The following is an 18,581-nucleotide window of genomic DNA, read 5'->3' as shown; positions in this document are numbered from 1 at the left end:
AAAGTTGGAGGATTTTATCATGGAATTCAGATTGTGACTAAAGAATCAAACTGTATTGCAAATGTATGTTATCACCTCTCTGGGGTGAAGAAGAAAGGTGTTAGTTAAGTAACTTTCGAAATTAATGCAGATGTAAGACTAAAGACAAAAGGAATTGCACATATAAGCACTGTATTCTAGTTGATAAGTTTGTTTCACGTGGAGGCACATGTTAACAATTCTGAGACCATTACATACATGTGTACTTGGATTAAACAAAAAAGTAAATGGATGGCAGATGAGAGAGCCAGGTTTCTCACTGCATGAGTAGAAGTTTACAAATAAACAAGGGCAGAAGGGTAGAACCATTTGTAAACAAATTAGAGTTGGAGACATAAGTTTGAATTCATGGGTACCTTAATACAGATACAGATGATTATGTATAAAAATATGTATACATATGCATATACATGCATGAGTAAGTCTGCATACAGGTATTTTATTTCTCTGTCAGAGGGCACAGAAACAGTGACCCAATGCTCCGTGCATGAGTGCGAGCATTGTCATGATGAAGCTCCCAATCAGCAGTTGCCCATAGCTTTGTCCTTCTAAATCATGTGAATAGTTTACTTGGAGAAATGTTGAATCATAATGCAAAGTTTGATACAGATTCATTGCTCTATTTACTCCATCATTTTAAATACAATAGCCACACAGTACACATGTTCACTCAATGGCATCACCCCCACTGACTACTGCAGTGAAGTCATCATTGTTCACTGTGCACATTCCAGTCCACTCTCCTTGGCTACCAGGTTACACTGATAACACTTAAACAATTCTAGTTATATTAACAATGGTTGGACTTTTGCTGGACATATTCAGGCATGTGATTATTTTTCTACTAATTATTTTTATCGTATTTTACAAATGTATTAATACACAGTGCATAGGTATTTTTAAGTGGGCCTCAGGAAAAGCTTGGGAAACATATTTTAGAAAGTGATTGGACTTGTAATTAAATCTATTTCATTATAAAACATATAACTTTTGATTCTCCCTGACACTCACTTATTACTAGCACTATTGTATTTATAATTGATAATTTAAGTCACTCTTGGATTTACAAATAATATGAAGAGAGAGTAAAAAGAAAAGAGTTTTTCCAGAGATTCCTTGGTAAAAGTTGAAGGAAGAGGAGAATGTGGAAGGAGATAGAAGAGAATGTACATATACATGGTGGAAATATAAATGGTGAGAGACAGAAACAAAGGAATGCGCTTGGGTAGAATCTCTGATGAAAAAGGTGGTGATGGCAATATATGATAAATGTTTCCTGGTGATAGCAATTGGGAAAACTTTGCGGTTGTTTCTGAAGTGCAGTAAAAAGAGAAAAAAAATGAAGCAAGATATACTCATTCACTTTTATGTATGGGCTATTTGCAAACCGGGTACTTATTGTCCAGGTTGTGTTTACATATGGTAAAAAGTTCTGTTACCACCCTGAGGGTGGAACCTTGGCCACTGCCAGGCCTCAAATTGCTATTGACACCTCTGGCTGCTCCAAGAAGACCTGCAGGAGGGCATGGATAGATCCCTGGACTTTGTCTCACAAGATGAAATGTTGACACCACTGGGGAGATTGGACAAGTATGCTGCAAATGAAAATGTATATAACAGTCAAATGGCGGCCCAGAGTTTGCTGGATACATTAAGAGAAGTCTGCAATGATGAAAGAGATTGTATTGCTGTTTTGGAAAGAATTAGCAGATTAGCTGCCAATTCAGAACCAACTGTGAGAGCAGAGCTGATGTAACAGGTGCCTCATATTGCATTATTTTGTCAAGAAAAATGGCCTTCAATCCCACGTGCTTTTTCCCATATGCTGTTGTGGTTAGATATCTCACAGATCAGAATAATCAGGTAAGAAAAACAAGTCAGGCAGCTTTGCTGGCTCTGTTGGAGCAAGAGTTAACTGAGTGATTTGATGTAGAGACCAAGGTGTGCCTGGTCCTCATAGAGCTCACTGCCGCAGATAGCAATGACAATGTGAAAACAGAAGCTGTGGCTATAATGTGCAAAATGGCTCCCATAGTTGGAAAGGACATTACAGAGTATCTTACCCTCCTAAGGTTTTGTAAGATGTGCTGTGATTGCTGTATGTTTTGCATTTGAAAGGTCTGTGCTGCCAATTTTGGAGATACTTGCAGCATAGTTGGTAAGCAAGCTACTGAGAAAATGTTGCTTCCCAGGTTTTTCCAACTTTGTTCTGATAATGTATGGGGAGTCCAGAAAGCTTGTGCTGAATGCTTCATGGTGGTTTCAGTGCAACATGCCAAGAAATCTGGCGGACTGAATTATCACTATTTATTAATTTGATCAGTGATCCTTCATGTTAGGTTTGTCAAGCAGCTTTTCAGTCTCTGAAACCTTTCATACCTACTTTTGCTAACCTGTCTAGCTCAGGCCAATATTTTAAAGAAGAAAACAAAAGTTCAGAAGATACATCAGTAAGAGACAAAAAATAGGATCATAGATCAAGAAGTCCCAGAGGATGTATAAATCAGGCCAAAGAAAATTCCTTCAGATCCCAATATTAGTAATTCCAGTGTCAATTTGGAAAATACTATGGGAGAACATAGTATTTTCCATATTGTTCTTCAATATGTTCTGCCATATTGAAGGACAATGTGGAAGAACATGTTGACACTGCTAGGAAGTTTCCGGGTGGAATGAAGTTCCAATGGACAGTTCTTTACTTTGTACTTTGTCTTCAGACTCTCATTAGGAAGCAGCTAGTAATGAGAATGATAAAAAACCTGGTAACTACAAATCTACATTATGGCCAGAGGTTGGCACCAGTTCACAACAGTCTGCTAGATCAAGAATTATACAACTCCTTCCATTTCTGGAGGACTCCTCTTCCTGAAATTGATCTAGATAGAGAGCTAGAGCAGGGCTCTGGGAATGCACTCAACCCAGAGAGACCAGAAGAAACACCTGAAATAACCATACCAGGTTCTTCAAACATCACTATGGCCACCAGAAAGGAACTTGAAGAAATGATAGAAAATCTAGAGCCACATATTGATGATCCAGAGCACAAGTGGATGTGCTGTCTGCCACACCATGCTTCCAGTCTGGATACTCTTGAAGAGGCCAGTGATGAGGAGAAGAAAAGTGATATGCAAGATGATCTGGGCATCAGTGAGCTGCCAAACTGTAAAATAAACCATGATGCCTCTGTGCCTTAATCAGCAATGTTGAGAATATGGAGACCACCCTTTGTTATATTCATAATGATTCAGACTTGAGCACCAGTAGTAGTTTTAGCCCGATGAGGAAAGGAGATCTAAAGTACAAGACATTGTGCCTAAGGCTCTATTAGATCAGCACTTGTCTATGACTGCACAGACAGTGGACACTGAAATTGCTAAGCACTGTGCATATAGCCTCCCAAGGCATGGCCCTGACCCTTGGCGGGCAGAACTGGCACTGCCTAAGCGATACTTATGAGACTCTGATATTAAACATGCAGTGGAAAGTTTGAAGAAGTTTAGCCTTCTCTATCCATGAGCTTGCAGTTATTCTTGGAGATCAGCTGACAGCTGCAGACCTGGTTCCAATTTTTAATGGCTTTTTAAAAACCTTGATGAGGTCAGGATAGTTGTCCTTAAACACTTGCATGATTTTCTGAAGCTTCTTCATATTGATAAAAGAAGAGAATATCTTTATCAACTTCAGGAGTTTTTGGTGACAGATAATAGTAGAAATTGGCACTTTTGAGCTGAACTGGCTGAACAGCCAATTTCACTTCTGGAATTATATACTCCCAGAGATGTTTTTGACTATTTATGCCCCATTGCTCTGAATCTATGTGGAGATAAAGTTTCTTCTGTTCATTGAATTTCTTACAAGTTGGTCAGTGAGATGGTGAAGAAGCTGCTGCCAATGTTTGGAGTAGACCTCTTCTATGAGCTAGTGGAAAGTTTTGGTAGATATCCCAAGTGGTTTGGTCATCAAGTCTTTGTCTTCATCTGCCAGACTGTCATTGGAGATGATTGCCTTCCCATGGGCCAGTTTGCTGTGCACCTGATTCTGTATTTGACTAACCTTAACAAATGATAGGGTTCCAAATGTTCAAGTGCTTCTTACAAAGACCTTAAGACAAACTACTAGAAGCAGACTATTTTCTAACCTCTGCCAGTTGTCCTCAGGAAGCTGTAGGACAAACCATCATGGCTCTTCAGATGAATCATGACAATGATGTCAAGTACTTTTCAAGCATCCACCCTGCCAGTACCAAAATCTCTGAAGATACTATGAATACAGCTTCCTCAACCTACTAGAAAGCGTAAACCTCAGTGTCTTTCCTGCTTCCTAAGAAGCCAAGGTTTGACACACGCTCCACACGTGTGTGAGCTAGGACTCTTTGGGAAGGAAGAGAGACCTTCCTCTCTTGCAGGCTTAACTGCAGATGCAAGTTGCCTACATCGACACCAGGGATTTTAACAGTCAAGAGAAAGTACAGTAAACACTATTATTTTATCTTGACTTTAAGGGAAAATAATTTCTCAGATTATGATTGTCACCAAGGCCTTAAATCTTCTGTCTTCCTGACTGAGTGAAACTTGAATTGGCAGAGCATTTTCCTTATGCAAGGGATGAGATTCCCAGAGACCTGTGTTGCTTTCTTCTGGTTTTATTTAATGACTGATAGATGGAATTATAGCCAGAAGGTGAGCCAGATTATGAAAGAGACATTCAGTATTAGCCCTTGCTGTTCCCATGCAGGCAAGGACCTGCGTGGTTCTGTGTTTAGCCGCCCGTCCAGCTGTAAGTGTGAATAGTTTTGATATGTATTAACAGAAAAGGAGATTTTAAAAAATTTCTCCTAAGGGCTTGATGCTAACACTAAAGCAGAATATGATTTTAACTCATAAATGCGGCATATTTCTGTACACATTTATAGAACATTTGCCAAGGTATCTTTTGTCCAATAAAGTGTATTAATAAGATCTATTTAAAAAAAGTTCTGTTACCAAAAAAAAAAGTTCTGTTAATTAGACCACCCTATTTTTAGGTAGATAGGTAGGTAGATACCAACCATCATGAAAGCATGTTTTTAAAAATGTTAAAATGTGCCCTGGCCAGGTAGTACAATTGGTTAGAGCATTGTCCTGAGACACTAAGGTTGCAGGTTTGATCCCCAGTCAGGGCATATACAAGAGTCAACCAAGGAATGAATAAATAAGTGGAACAACAAGTCTATGTTTCCCTCTCCCTTTCTGCTCTCTCCTCTCCTCTCTTCTCTCTCTTTTCTCTCTCTCTCTTCTTCCTCTCTTACTTTAAAAAACAATAAAAGTTTTTAAATGTTAAAAAGAGATACAAAGTGTACTAGGCTCATCTTCTTCCCATAATCATAAAGAAACTAGACAGCATATTTGAAACAACTGTCTTCAGACATTGGACAGTTGGTTGGTGTAGGTTTATGATGCCTAAACAAAGCAAGCAAGAAAGATAAGCTCTGTGGTGATTATCCCCCACAGTTACCACAAGCTTCTTCAGAGGATCCATGTTTGCTTTGAGTTAAATCCCCAAGAAGCTTCTATGGGCAGCTCCAGTATTGCTAGCTTAACACCTCCAAACACAATTTATCCTAAAGGCTCTACACTTCCTCTAAACATGACTTGCTCACACAAATGAGACTTCCCTGATCCTTTGCTAAGGGCTACTTTTATTGCTGGGTACTCAAATGCGTCAAAAGAGTATATGAAACTGGTCAGTGTTAATGACCACTGTTTTATTCATTCAGCTTCTTTTGTTTCATGAATCTCCTGAATACTCAGCACAGGATTCCTTACAGAGAGCCTTGGGACCATTGGGGTGTCACCAAACCCCTTTCCAGGGAAAGCAGTCTGAGAATAGAAATGACTAAGCACCCTGGAGGTCTGACACTGGGGGACTGACTCTCCCTGTTGATCGAGCTATGCCAGCATCAGCAAGCCTCCTCCCTTCTGAGCCTGCACTCAGACTCTTTGAAAAAGATCTGCATCTCCTCTACTTCTCCTCTTTCCATTTATCTCCTCCAATCACTCCCCCATTTATTTCAATTAAAGGACCTAAGATTTAAATGAGAAGATTATTAAAAGATGTTTTATCTAGAGTATTCTTTGCCCACAAGCAATATTTTTACCCTAGTTGGAAAGAACATAATTCTTGGCTTCAAAAGAGGATATAAAGCCTGTCTAGACTTTTATCAACCCAACTCCATACCCATACATTCTAGTTAGTGAATGCTTATTTAATTGAAGAATATGCCTCCCTGAATCATTATGAGAGACCTGGTTCATAAACAGCTATGAGCTCTTAAGAAAAAGAGGCAAAATTAAAAGTGTGATGTCCAACTTCATGCCCATCAGGATGGCTACTATCAAAAAATAATGAGTGTTAGCAATGATGTGGAGAAATTAAAATGCTTGTTCACTGATGGTAGGAATATAAAGTGGTGCAGCCACTGTGGGGAACAAAGTGGTTGTTCCTCAAAAAATTGAGAATAGAATTAAGCATATGATCACATGATTCTATTTCTGAGTATGTGTCCAAAAGAATTAAAAGCAGGGTCTTGAAGAGGTATTTGTACACTGATATTCATAGCAACATTATTCACACAGTTAAAAAGTAGAAGTGTTTACCTATGGAAATGGATTTAAAATGTTATATATATAGAGAGTGAAATATTATTCAGCCTCACAGAGTTTTAAAGACAAGAAGACAAATACTGTATAATTCCATTTTTGTGTGGTACTGAGAGTAGTTAATTTCTTTTTTTAAATTACTTTATTGCTGTTTAATTGCAGTTGTCTGCATTTTCTCCCCACCACCCCATCCCACCCCAGCCAAACCCACCTCTCTTTCTTGCTTCCACCCTCCCCCTTTGTTTTGTCCATGTGTCCTTTACAGTAGTTCCTGAAAACCCTTCTCCCCCTGTACCCTCCCCCTTCCCTTTGGCTATTGTTAGATTGTTCTTAATTTCAATGTCTCTGGTTATATTTTGTTTGCATTTTTCTTCTGTTGATTATGTTCCAGTTAAAGGTGGCATCATATGGTATTTTTCCCTCACCGCTTGGCTTATTTCACAAACTGGAGAGCATTATGCTAAGAGTAGTCAATTTCTTTGAGACTAAGTACAATGGTGGCTCCCAGGAGCTGAGGAGAGTGGGGAATGGGGAGTTATTATTTAATGGGTACAGTTTCAGTTTGCAAAAATGAAAAACTCTGGAGACAGGTGGTGGTGATGGTTTCACAACAATGCTGATATAGTTAATACCACTGAACTGTACACTTAAAAATTAAGATGACAAGTTTCATGTTATATATATTTGACCAACATTAAATTTTCCTATAGTGTGGTGTTATTTTCAGTATTATGTAGTTTTTGCAAATGGTTGGGTTTCTGCATTACTTGAGACCAAGCAGATGTGATCTAGAGTTAACCTGTAAACAAGTGGATGTTTTATGCATCTTCCAACATGTACAAGTAGAAACAAATACCCTACCAACTCATAATCACCATGTGTTATAAGATGTTATGAGCACTTTAGAGGGAGAGAAAAACATACAAAACAAGAGCTCCATGGGAGACAGACAGATGTTGAAAATGAGCTCAGGAAGTCCCATTAGAGCTGAGAGTCATCTATGTGCTTGAGCCTATGAAGGAGAAATAACCACCATGATGTGATGAAACATAGTTCTTGTAGCCATGATGCCCTCTTTTATCAAAAAGTGTAGAATGAATTTTTATGTATAATAATCAGAATAAAGTACAGTTGTAGGATCTTGGAGGAATCATCAGGTTGTTTCATATTTTTTAATATTTGATATTTCAATGTCTTATTGTTTCTTAATTAGAATTTGACATTCTCAAATTTAGACAAAGTTTTATTTCTTATTTACATACACTTATTTATTGATCCTTCCAGGAGATAAGGTTGAATATTCTTATTGGCAGCCTGCAGAGGACAAAAGTAATTATCTGCTGTATATGATGCAAGTAGACTTCAGATTTAAGTCAAAGTGTGCTTGTGGTGCTATTGTTATACTCTTATTCTGTGTTCTTATTTCTCAGAACAAGAGCACAAAAATCATGGATGTTGGGGTTCAGGTGGCAATGTTTTTCTAAATATTCTAAAATGCTCTTGTGCATCCACAGTTCCTTACCATTCCTTCTTTCTCCTTTTGTTTTTCAAAAGCAGGAACTTTGACATCCTTTAGTCTCTACTACTGCAATACCCATGATGACTTACTATAACTAAATGGTATAAACTTAGTCTCTGTGCTTTTAATTCAAGTAGCTAAGTTTACATTTAAAGCTGCTATATACTAGTCACTGCTATCAAGGCAAAATGATGACACATTCTTTCCTAAAGGAATTACAATCAAATTTGACATAGAAATAAGCACATAACCTAACAATAACAGAATTTTTGGAGAAGACCAAACAGGAGACCAGCTTGCTGAATGCCTTGGGGATGCTTTGCTGGGATGTGGGGTTATTCTCCAAGCAGTGAAGGCTAGGAGATAGAAGAGGAAAGTGACATGCTGAGTCTGAGTTTTCTGAAGGTAACTCTGGCAATGATCACAATGTAGAGGCAAGAGAAACTAGAGACCACACTTTGCATTGTAATTCAGCAGAAGGTGAGGGTCAGTTCTATGGACAGAGATGTTGGCTGTGAAATAGCAAAGCAAGATAAGCCAGGTACCAAAGCAGGAGCATGTGCCACAGCTCTAATATGTCTCTACTGGAAACTGGAAACTAACCCTGATTATGCAGGGACCATCTGTCTTTTGATGAACAGAACAGTTTGTGATATATGAAACATTTATCTTAACAGCTTTTGAAAAGTGTCTTATCATTATTCACAAGTGTACATGCCCACCGTCCCCAATTCTACTAGATTTCATAAGGAATGTAATCTTCAGAGCCACTTACCAAATGCACCTCTCTGTCATTGGGAGATCTGGGCCTGGGGTCCAACGTAAGCAAGGGATATTCCAAATGCACAGAAGAGAAAAGCTTTGTCTTTCTGCTTCTAAATAAGCAATAAATGAGAACTTACTAGTCCATAGTTGTGTCACCATATACTTCTCAGGTAAACTGACATTTCTTTGGAGACATTTAAAATACTCATTTATAAGTACTTTTATTGATGCATAAATTTTGACAATAAGGTATTTTTATTCAATAAATTGAGGCCGGGGCATCTGTAAAGACACTATACTTGTGTGGGAATCATCAAGAAAGAATGATGTTTATAACTGCCCAGTGATGCATCAACAACAAAGTAGAGTTTTTGCTCTCCCTGTTTCAGTTTCTGACTCTCCCTCCCCAGCCCAAACTCCCAACCTGGCAACATCTCACCAGCCCTTCAGAGAAGGATTTCTCTCTTCTCTTATTTACTTATCTATTATTTTTGGATTGCCTCGATATCCAGCATTTTTCTTCCTGACTACCACCCGGCATGCATCCCACCCACAAACAGAAAGTGTTTCCGTAACAGCTTGCTTTCACCGAACTAGCATATCACGTTATTATAGTTAGATCAAGAGTGATTTCTTGGAGGGCAGGTACTATGATGTTACTTTTTTTGTGTGTTGCCAATATTGAGAAACAATCCTGGATTATGGGAGGTCCACAATAATAAGTGAAGTAAATTTTAAAAATGGTTAGATATTGCATAGCACCCTAGAATTAGAGTGCCAGAAAGAAATGTGATATTTCAAGTACAAACTTCCCAGCTTACTTAGCAATTCTTTCTGTAGTATTCATACTCTTTGGAAAAAAGAGAGAGAAATCATTGAAATAGCACGGATGGACATGGAGAGTATTATGCTAAGTTAAAAAGGTGAGGCAGAGAAATACAAATTACCATATAATTTCAATTATACGTGGAATCTAAAAAGCAAAATAAAGGAACAAACAAAATAAAAACATACACATAAACATGGAGAACAGATTGAGGGTTGCCAGAGGGGAGAGGGGGTGGGTTAAAAAGGTATTAATTCTTTTTAACCCAAAGGTTAAAAAGAATTAAAGTTAAAGGGTTAAATAAAGTTAAAAGGTTAAAAGTTCTTAATTCTTAAAGAGAATTAAGAACTACAAATTTATAGTCACATAAAAATCCAAGCAATGTAATGTACAGCATGGGGAATATAATCAATACTGTTGTAATAACTATGTTCAGCACTAGGTGGGTAGTTGAAATATCAGGAGGACCACTTTGTGAAGTATAATATGTGATTATCTAACCACTATGCTATACAACTGAAACTAATAGAAAATAATATTAAATGCACACTGTAATTTAAAAATAAAATTGAAAAAATAAAAGAGGAAGAAAGAAAGAAATCTTGGGCCTTACAATATCTGCATAGTCCTGTTAGAAAAAAATTTATATAGGGTACAGTAATCTTTCATTTTATAGCTTCTGCCCATGCTTATTAGTCCCTGCACTGATAGTAAAAAATGTAACACTGATTCCTCAGTGTTCTTAGGGAAATGTGCAAAGTTAGTTTGAAATAAGCAATGATATCAACTGTAAGGTATTGAGTATAGATATGATAGGGTCTTTTATGAGGCACAGAGTTTATAAACATCTGTGAAAACTACTAACTGTCTGATGATTCAAAACAGGTGTTTTTAAACTAACAATTGATTAGGTTATTTATCTGCACCAGGTGTAGAGTGAAAAAAGGGAGGACTTTGTAGCTGAAACATACTGCTTAGATTAATCCAAAGACTATTCAGTTCTTTGATTCTAAATCTGAAAGTTTTTGGCTCCATGTACTTTATGCAAGAAGTTTACATTTTAATCTAGGACTGCAAAACAATATTCAGAATATTCTGCCATGCTAAGTGGAACATAACTCTTGTTATCAGGAACTTGTTTCCTTTCTAATACTAACTACAATAAAAATCTCCTTAGACCTAGAAGAATAGACCTATAATAAAAAAATTCTAGTATAATTTATTTTTCCAATAAAATCAAAGAAAATTTAATTTTTATGTAGCTTTAAAATTTGTGTTCAGAAACTCACCCCAGAACTATACTTGTCTTGTAATAGAAAACAATACTAACTTGAAAGGTTTTATAAGTGAGGGACTTGGAAGATCTCATAGTTCAATCAAGAATGCAACCTAAAAATTAAAGGAAGTTTATATATAAATGTTACAAATGATAAAAAGATGTGAGACTCAACATATAAAAGTTCTATTCTTTTAGTAGAATTCTTTCTTAGAAAAATTTATATTAAATAAATTTCTAAAAGAATCATATTTTATATAATATAAAATTACCCTTATATAATTAGATATACTCTGTTTATACAGTAGAAGGAAGATTAAAATTTTCAGAATGTAAGAAGCTTTATAAAAGTATATTTCAAAGTAAATCATCAATTATATTTCAAAGTAAAACAATCAAATTGCCCATAAATAAAATTAGACAAAAGTACTATATCTAACAGAAACTCTAATATACAATATCTGGCTTTATGGCTGAATTGTATAACTGTTTCCAGTTTTAACATTTGCCCAATAATATCATCACTAAATGAATAGCTATGCTGAATCCTATGTGTAGGGTAAATGGAGGCAGTCTGGTTTCCTCACCCAGATTCTAAGGAACTAAGTGAAGCAGTTTCCCATAGCCTTGAGAATGGGCCTGATAAGCACTGTTCTCATAGCCTTGAGACTGGGTCTGATAAACTGTTCCCATAGCCTTGAGTGGGCTTGCATGTGTAGTATGAAGCTCTGTTACATAATATCTTTGGCATCCCGTCGGCTTTGTTAGTATCTAGTATTTAAGGGGGTCGGGGCTCCCCACTGGGTTCCATGCAGGGAGACAGGTGACATGCAGTGTGATATGCAGCTTCCAGTGTGCATGGATTGCCCACCCTTGAATAAAGGCATGTCAAGCATCACAAGAGCTCCATGAATTCTTCCATCTGCCTGAATCTCATGAACCTGTCAGGCTTTGGATGGTCGCAACACACTACCAAAAACAAAATATGTACTCATTTGACTGGTTTTAATACCATGTTACTACTTACCTAACATTTTGATAAATCAGTTTAAATAGAGCCAATTGACAATTAAAATGTAAAATTCTAATAGGTGTGCAAGAATTTAGTATTAGCTTGACTTCTGAACCAATGTAAAGATCATCTGGCTAATATTGGCATCATATATATACACACACATACTAATACACATATATGATTTGAAAAAATATACATTATATATAAATACACATGTTATTTAATGATGTAGTTATATGCATGGAAAAGTAATAAAATATCTAGAATAAGATCAATTAAGCTAGGAAGAGTTCATGAATATACTAAAAACAAGATTTTTTTTTCTGTTAGGGACACAGACCTTTGTATATCTTTTGAATATTTCTTTTTATTTTTAAACAGGTTGTTTGGTATCAAATCAGTAATTCAAACAGACTGTTCCAGAACATGGAAGATCGTGGCAAACCAAGACCTGTCATGGCACCACCATGCCAACCCCATTCTGCTGCTAGTGATGTACTACACGCTGGCAACTCTGATCCGCATCTGGCTACAGGAACCTCTTGTAAGGAGAAGAAGGTTTTTGTGGTCTTGCCTGCAAAATAACCTGGAAACTCCAGGTGAAATGGTTCATTTCCATTAACTGCTCACTAATCAATACTATATTCCAAAATAACTATAGTGTTCTACTTATAGTGTTTTTGATTCTACAAAGAGTACTAAGTACAAATATTATCAGAACAAAAACTAGCTTCCCTTTGATGTCAACGCATGCTGTGAAAAGAATGGTAGGTGATGAGGAAAAATGAGTCATTTTTATTGAGCACATACTAAGCGCCAGGCCATATTCTAGACTGTTTTACACGCATTGCTTCTGTCAGTCCACCACCTAACTCTGAGGAGCAGGAATTATGCCCATCTTAGAGAAGAGGAAAAAGAGGGTAGAGTGGTAAAGTGGTCTGAAATCATATGCTTACCGAACAGCAGAAATCATTCAAACTAATGATTGACAAGGTAGGATCTTAGCTATTATATTTACCCTGTTATCACAATGACTGGAGTTTTCCAAATTTCTCAGACCTTTTTTAACTCTAACCACTGATGGCATGATAAGACCTAAATATTTGTAAGAAGCTCAGTTGTTTTGATGTTTAAAACATTTTTGAGGGAGAAAATATTTTTAATTAAACATTACTTAATTGTACTTGTGCAGTATTAACTGTAACATTATACACTATCTGTGAGGGAAAAATCCATTTAGAAATGTTGAACTGCTTTTTCAGGCATTGGTTTTATCATGTCTTCAATTACTGTGTGTGTGTGTTGTGTGTGTGTGTGTGAGAGAGAGAGAGAATGTGTAATACATAGTAGAAAAAAGTTACTTTTACAAGTGCTTCTTAATATAAATGTTTCCTCTTTTCCCAAATACCATGGGTTTTGTGCAACTTTTTACTAATCTTGAATTTACTAGGCTGTCTTTTGACTGATTGTGGGTTTTGTAGAAGGTAGACATTTTTATGGTAGATTAAAATGTTATCTAAAAAAATTCAGTGGTAAGGCAGCTTACTGGTACATGAGGGAGACAAGTATTGGGTTGGCCAAAAAGTCCATCCAATTTTTTCCATAAAATAAAGACACATTTTTCATTTTCACCTATAACTTTATTGATTTGGATATTGTGAGTATGTCAGTTATCTCCTGTGTTGTAGAACATTGATTGTTCTCAAGTAATTTCTCAATTTGATCACTATTGACTTCAACTGGTCTATCCAACTGTGAAGCATCATTCAGTGAGAAATTTCTAGCATGAATCTTCAGAAACCACTTTTGACACGTTCAATCAGGCACAGCACCTTCTGCATACATGGTACAATTTTTTTTGTGTTTCAGTTGTGTTTTTACCTACCTCAAAATAATAAGCCATAATATGCTGAAAATGTTGTTTATTTTATAACATCTTCGATATTAAACTGGCTACACAAAAATTAACCAATTTTGGTAAGTTTTTTCATGCACACTGTCACAGTACAATCTAACAAAATTGTTTCAAGTGAAGTTAAAGACAACTAATCACTACTAGAGCCATCTTATGGGAAAAAAACAAATGAACTTTTTGGCCAACCCAATAGTATAGACAGTGTTGTCACACCTTTCATCTACCACCTGCCAGGGGAGGAGTCCACAGGTTAGAAGCAACTTCTAAAAAGACAGCTGTGCTGAAGTCCCTGCAATTCAGTCATACCTCTTCTTGTATCACTTCTAGGTGAGGACCCCTTATTGCCTAATTTCCCCTTTTCTGTCTTCATACCCACAGATTAATCCATTCATTCACTCATTTGGTTAGTCAATCAAAGAGTCCTAAGTACAAATACTATCACGATGTGGACCCCAGCTCATGGGGTCCACCACATTGTGGATGGGAGAGAGATATTCACATGGACTACCAAGTCCTGTAGAGAAAAAGGACAGGTGCCTTCACTCTCAAGAGGAGCCAAAAGCCACAGCCTCTGCCATGACCAGCCTTTGTTGGGTTTCTTGGCATATTACATGATGGTCCTCAGTTACTATGCACAGGTTGCTTTAGGTGGTTACCTTTTACAGAAAACAAAGGAGCCAATGCTGCTAATCACATCACAGAAGAGGTATATTTGCAAATGAAAAGGGAAAAGTAGTTGAACCAGTTACACTCCATACTGGGGTGTGTCAGCAAGGATTTTAGGAAATTACAGTAAGCACTTGCTATCTCAATTCAGGGTGAGGGAGTTTTAGCAAAAGCGAGACTCAAAGTGGCCTAGGCACATTGCAGGCCTCATTCTCCACAGGAGAACTTATCCAGGGGCATGGGTCCGGTGCATCTCCAAGTAAGAGCTGGGTCCATGCCACACAGAATGGTCTTCTATACTATTAGAACAAAGTTTCTCAACAAACATGTATGGGAAGCCAACTGTCTCAGACACTAACCTAGGGGTTAGGCATAGAGCACTAACCCATAGCCAAGACATATAGGAACTATACATTCTACAAGGGAAAAAGAGTCTAACAAAGTAAATGGGACCTGAGTCAGATAGCACCATGACACTGGATGAAATGTATGTGCCCATCCACCCCTACTAAGAATGCCACCTAAGATGTGGGGCTCTATCTTATCCTCCCTCCTGTGTGAAATGTTGCAGGGGATGAGGGCCATGGAGGTCAACTATGTACACATGGTTCTTGTGTATCACCTGTCTTTGGGGCCCACTGATGGCAGTTACATAGTAACAATATGCTTTCTGGGGTTATAGGGAATCCAAATTATTATCTTTTACATGTTTATTAAATTCCCTCCTAAAATTTAAGTGTGCCCATAAAATTCTTTCAAGTGTTTATCGTGTTTGCTTCCACCACAAAACCACATACATATCTTGCAGAAGTGTCTATATGCAAGAGTAAAAACATGTACAAAAGAAATCAAGATATGAGAACTGTTTCTTAACACTGCTTTACTTTAAGGTATTTGAGTTAATAAGAGTTCTAAGTGTCCTTAGCTGTCTTTGACATCTCAGACAGACTCACAGAATGTCAGGCTGCTATGACTATCATGTTGCCACAAGGTGAAGGCTCTTATAGCTTCTCAGTTGAATGAGTCATTGGGCTTCCATAGCCACAGGGCATCAGGGGACAATGGAAGACAGCTAGGAAGACAATCTAAGTCACAGCCCACACAGTTAATAGCAGTGTTACAAATCACAGTGGCTGCCTGGGGAGCTCTTTGTCCTTTAATTCTAAATTATATCTTTGTTGGGTAGAGCAATCATGGTTGTATGTCCCTGCTTTTCATGACTTTGAATATTTCTTGCCAATCCCTTCTAGCCTGCAGTTTATTTTGAGAAATTAGCTGACACTCTTACGGGAATTCCCCTGTAGGTAACTAACCGCTTCTCTCTTGCTGCTTTTAAGATTCTCTCTTTATCTTTAACCCTTGGCAGTTTAATTATGATGCATCTTGGAGTGGGCCTCTTTGCATCCATCTTGTTTGGGACTCTCTGTGCTTCCTGGACTTGAATGTTTATTTCCTTCACCAAATTAGGGAAATTTTCTTTCATAGTTTTTTTCAAATAGACTTTCAATCTCTTGCTCTTTCTCTTCTCTTTCTGGTACCTGTATGATGCCAATGTGAAACTAAAGGAGTTCATCTTCACCAAACCATTATTATATGAAATGTTAAAGGGACTTATTTAAGAAAAAGAAGATGATAGCTGTGAACAATAAAATAGCAATAAGTACATATCTATCAACAATTGAATCTAAAAAACAAATTAAGCCAACAACAAGAAGAGACACAAAGTTATGGATACAGAGAGCATTTTGTTGGTTGCCAAATGGGAGGAGGGTATGGAAGAATTGGTGAAGAGGTGAGGGGATTAAGGAATACAAATAGGTAGCTACAGAATAGCCATGGGAACATAAAGTACAGTATAGGAAATCAAGTAGCCAAATAATTTATATTCATGACTCATGGACATAAACAATGGTATGGGGATTGCCCATGGGAGTGGGGGAGTGCTGTGTTGAGGGGAGCAGTGGGGGAAAATTGAAACAATTGCAATAGCATAAAATTGTAATAAATAAAATATAATTAAAAAACAAAATTCTAAAAAATATATTACAGTGGCTGGAGGGGTATGTCTCATGGAGGCAGTGAGAGAAGATAAGTGGCTGACTATATTATATTATAGTTCCAGATGACCTGGAACATCATGAAAAATGCCAGCCAACAAATGTTAGCTCTGAAGTAAAGGTCTATAACACATGTTTCAAAAACATAGAAAACTGGGTATCAAGACTTAAATGGAATATATGGACTCCTATCTGACAAGTGTGAATTCCCACCCAGCATGTCTGAGTGTCTCTATGGGTTCTAAGTCCTGGCACACTAGAACCCAGAAACTGGGCTATAAGACTATGTCCCCTCCCTCTTCTCCAGTATCAGTGGTATGTTAATGTTCTTTCTATTGAGCCATCTTTGTTGAGAAACCAAACCAACTCACTCAAAAGCATTCCATTCCTTATACCTCTTTTTTTAATCATCTCTTCCAGACCAATTGTCTAATTTAAGCCAATGTCTTATTAGGCAACATGACAGTTTTGTGCATAAGACATGTTCTTGCTTAATATTGTGAGAAAGCTCTAGATGGTTCTGCCTTTAATAAATTTCTTCTTAATTAAAGATTGTACATGGCTGAGTTACATGGTTAACTGTGAACTTTTGTTTGAAAGCTCTTCCTCTAAGAACCACTTGCATAGTTGCTTCCTAATGTTTAGAAGGCTGTTTAAACATCTACACATTGAGAGGCTGTAAATATTAATATTAGAGCATATTTCTATAATTTATGGTGTTTAACAGCAATCAGGAACATTTAATATTGATGAGCATAACATTTAAAGGACAGCAATTTTTGTCATTTTTAAAGTATCTTGATAACATCTTGTTTATTATATACATTGATTTAAAAATGATCACACTGAAGCAAAGATGAAAAATTTCACTGGTTGTTGAAGGGAATTGCTCTGGGAAACAGGGCTGGTCCTGTGGGTTATTCTGTGTCTCAGGTGCAGGATGAGAGGACCAAGGAAGAGGACAGAGCTCTGGCTTGTAGCCCCATCCAAATAACAGCTGAGAGGAGGCGGAGCCTGTGGTATGCAACCCATTACCCAACCGACGAGAGAAAAGTAAGAAACTAAGAAAGGACTTTTTAGTTCCTACTTTATCTTGCTATTTTTATATTACATTGCTGAATATGAGCCATATAATATCATATGCAAACTCAAATTGCTCACTTCATAGAAATGGTTTGATTTTGAAGTCTTTGTACCAGTGAGCTTTATTCAATAGGGGAACCTAGTGCTTCCAAATAATATACCATGGCTTCATCATACCCTGTGAGACACTATTTTGTATTTCAGTACTTTTTAGTGAAGTCTCTTAACCCTAAAGAGAAAGAGGTTCTTAGTTTTAAAAGAAATTGGATTTAAAGTAAACAAAAAATAAAATAACCTGTTAGCACTGAGTGGTGAAAGTCTCAGTATTCAAATACAATGCAGAAAATACTTTCATTCTGTTAATTAGCCGGCTATAATAATAGCTCAAGAAATCACTTAGAGAAGATCAAAACAATCTATATGAATACAATCAAGCATCTCTTACTACTTTGAACTAACAGTATGGACTGACAAGGAAAAATGAGTCACAATTGGGTAATTCATATAATGTTTTGATCACATAATAACCATTTTGAACTCAATTCAGTGCTATAGGCTTGTTAAAATGGCCCATTTACAATGTTCTAAAGACAAATAATCTTGTATTTCTTAGATGAGTTAGCATTTTGCTTTGCAGCATGTTAGAGAATTAAGGAGTTGATTCTCTGATTTATTTGGTGGCAGGTGAGGTTTTCTAAGATACATAGTCTTATTCTAACTAAGCATGGTCATCCTGTGCTGAGAGTGGGTAGAATGAGTGCACTATTTTAGGAAGCTAATGA

The 18,581-nt window shown here is 37.0% G+C and overlaps 1 protein-coding gene and 1 pseudogene across 4 annotated transcripts in view; both read left to right on the top strand.

Annotated features, from left to right (window-relative positions):
* The window catches only part of PIEZO2 (piezo type mechanosensitive ion channel component 2), a 534,747-nt gene that overhangs the window by 359,209 nt on the left and 156,957 nt on the right, over positions 1-18,581 (top strand). For all 4 annotated transcript variants that reach the window (XM_053668846.1, XM_053668845.1, XM_053668844.1 and 1 more), the window contains exons 8-9: positions 12,460-12,622; positions 17,650-17,769. In XM_053668846.1, coding sequence (XP_053524821.1) covers positions 12,460-12,622; positions 17,650-17,769 — 283 coding nt within the window. The remainder of the gene's footprint in view (positions 1-12,459; positions 12,623-17,649; positions 17,770-18,581) is intronic.
* LOC119051307 (serine/threonine-protein phosphatase 4 regulatory subunit 1-like) lies at positions 1,632-4,328 on the top strand (annotated as a pseudogene).

Source organism: Artibeus jamaicensis, unplaced genomic scaffold (genome assembly GCF_021234435.1).
Source record: "Artibeus jamaicensis isolate MK-2021 breed Jamaican fruit bat unplaced genomic scaffold, CSHL_Jam_final contig_511, whole genome shotgun sequence".
NCBI lineage: Eukaryota > Metazoa > Chordata > Mammalia > Chiroptera > Phyllostomidae > Artibeus > Artibeus jamaicensis.
Note: the sequence above shows the minus strand (reverse complement) of the source record. Positions and strands in the feature narration are given on the sequence as shown.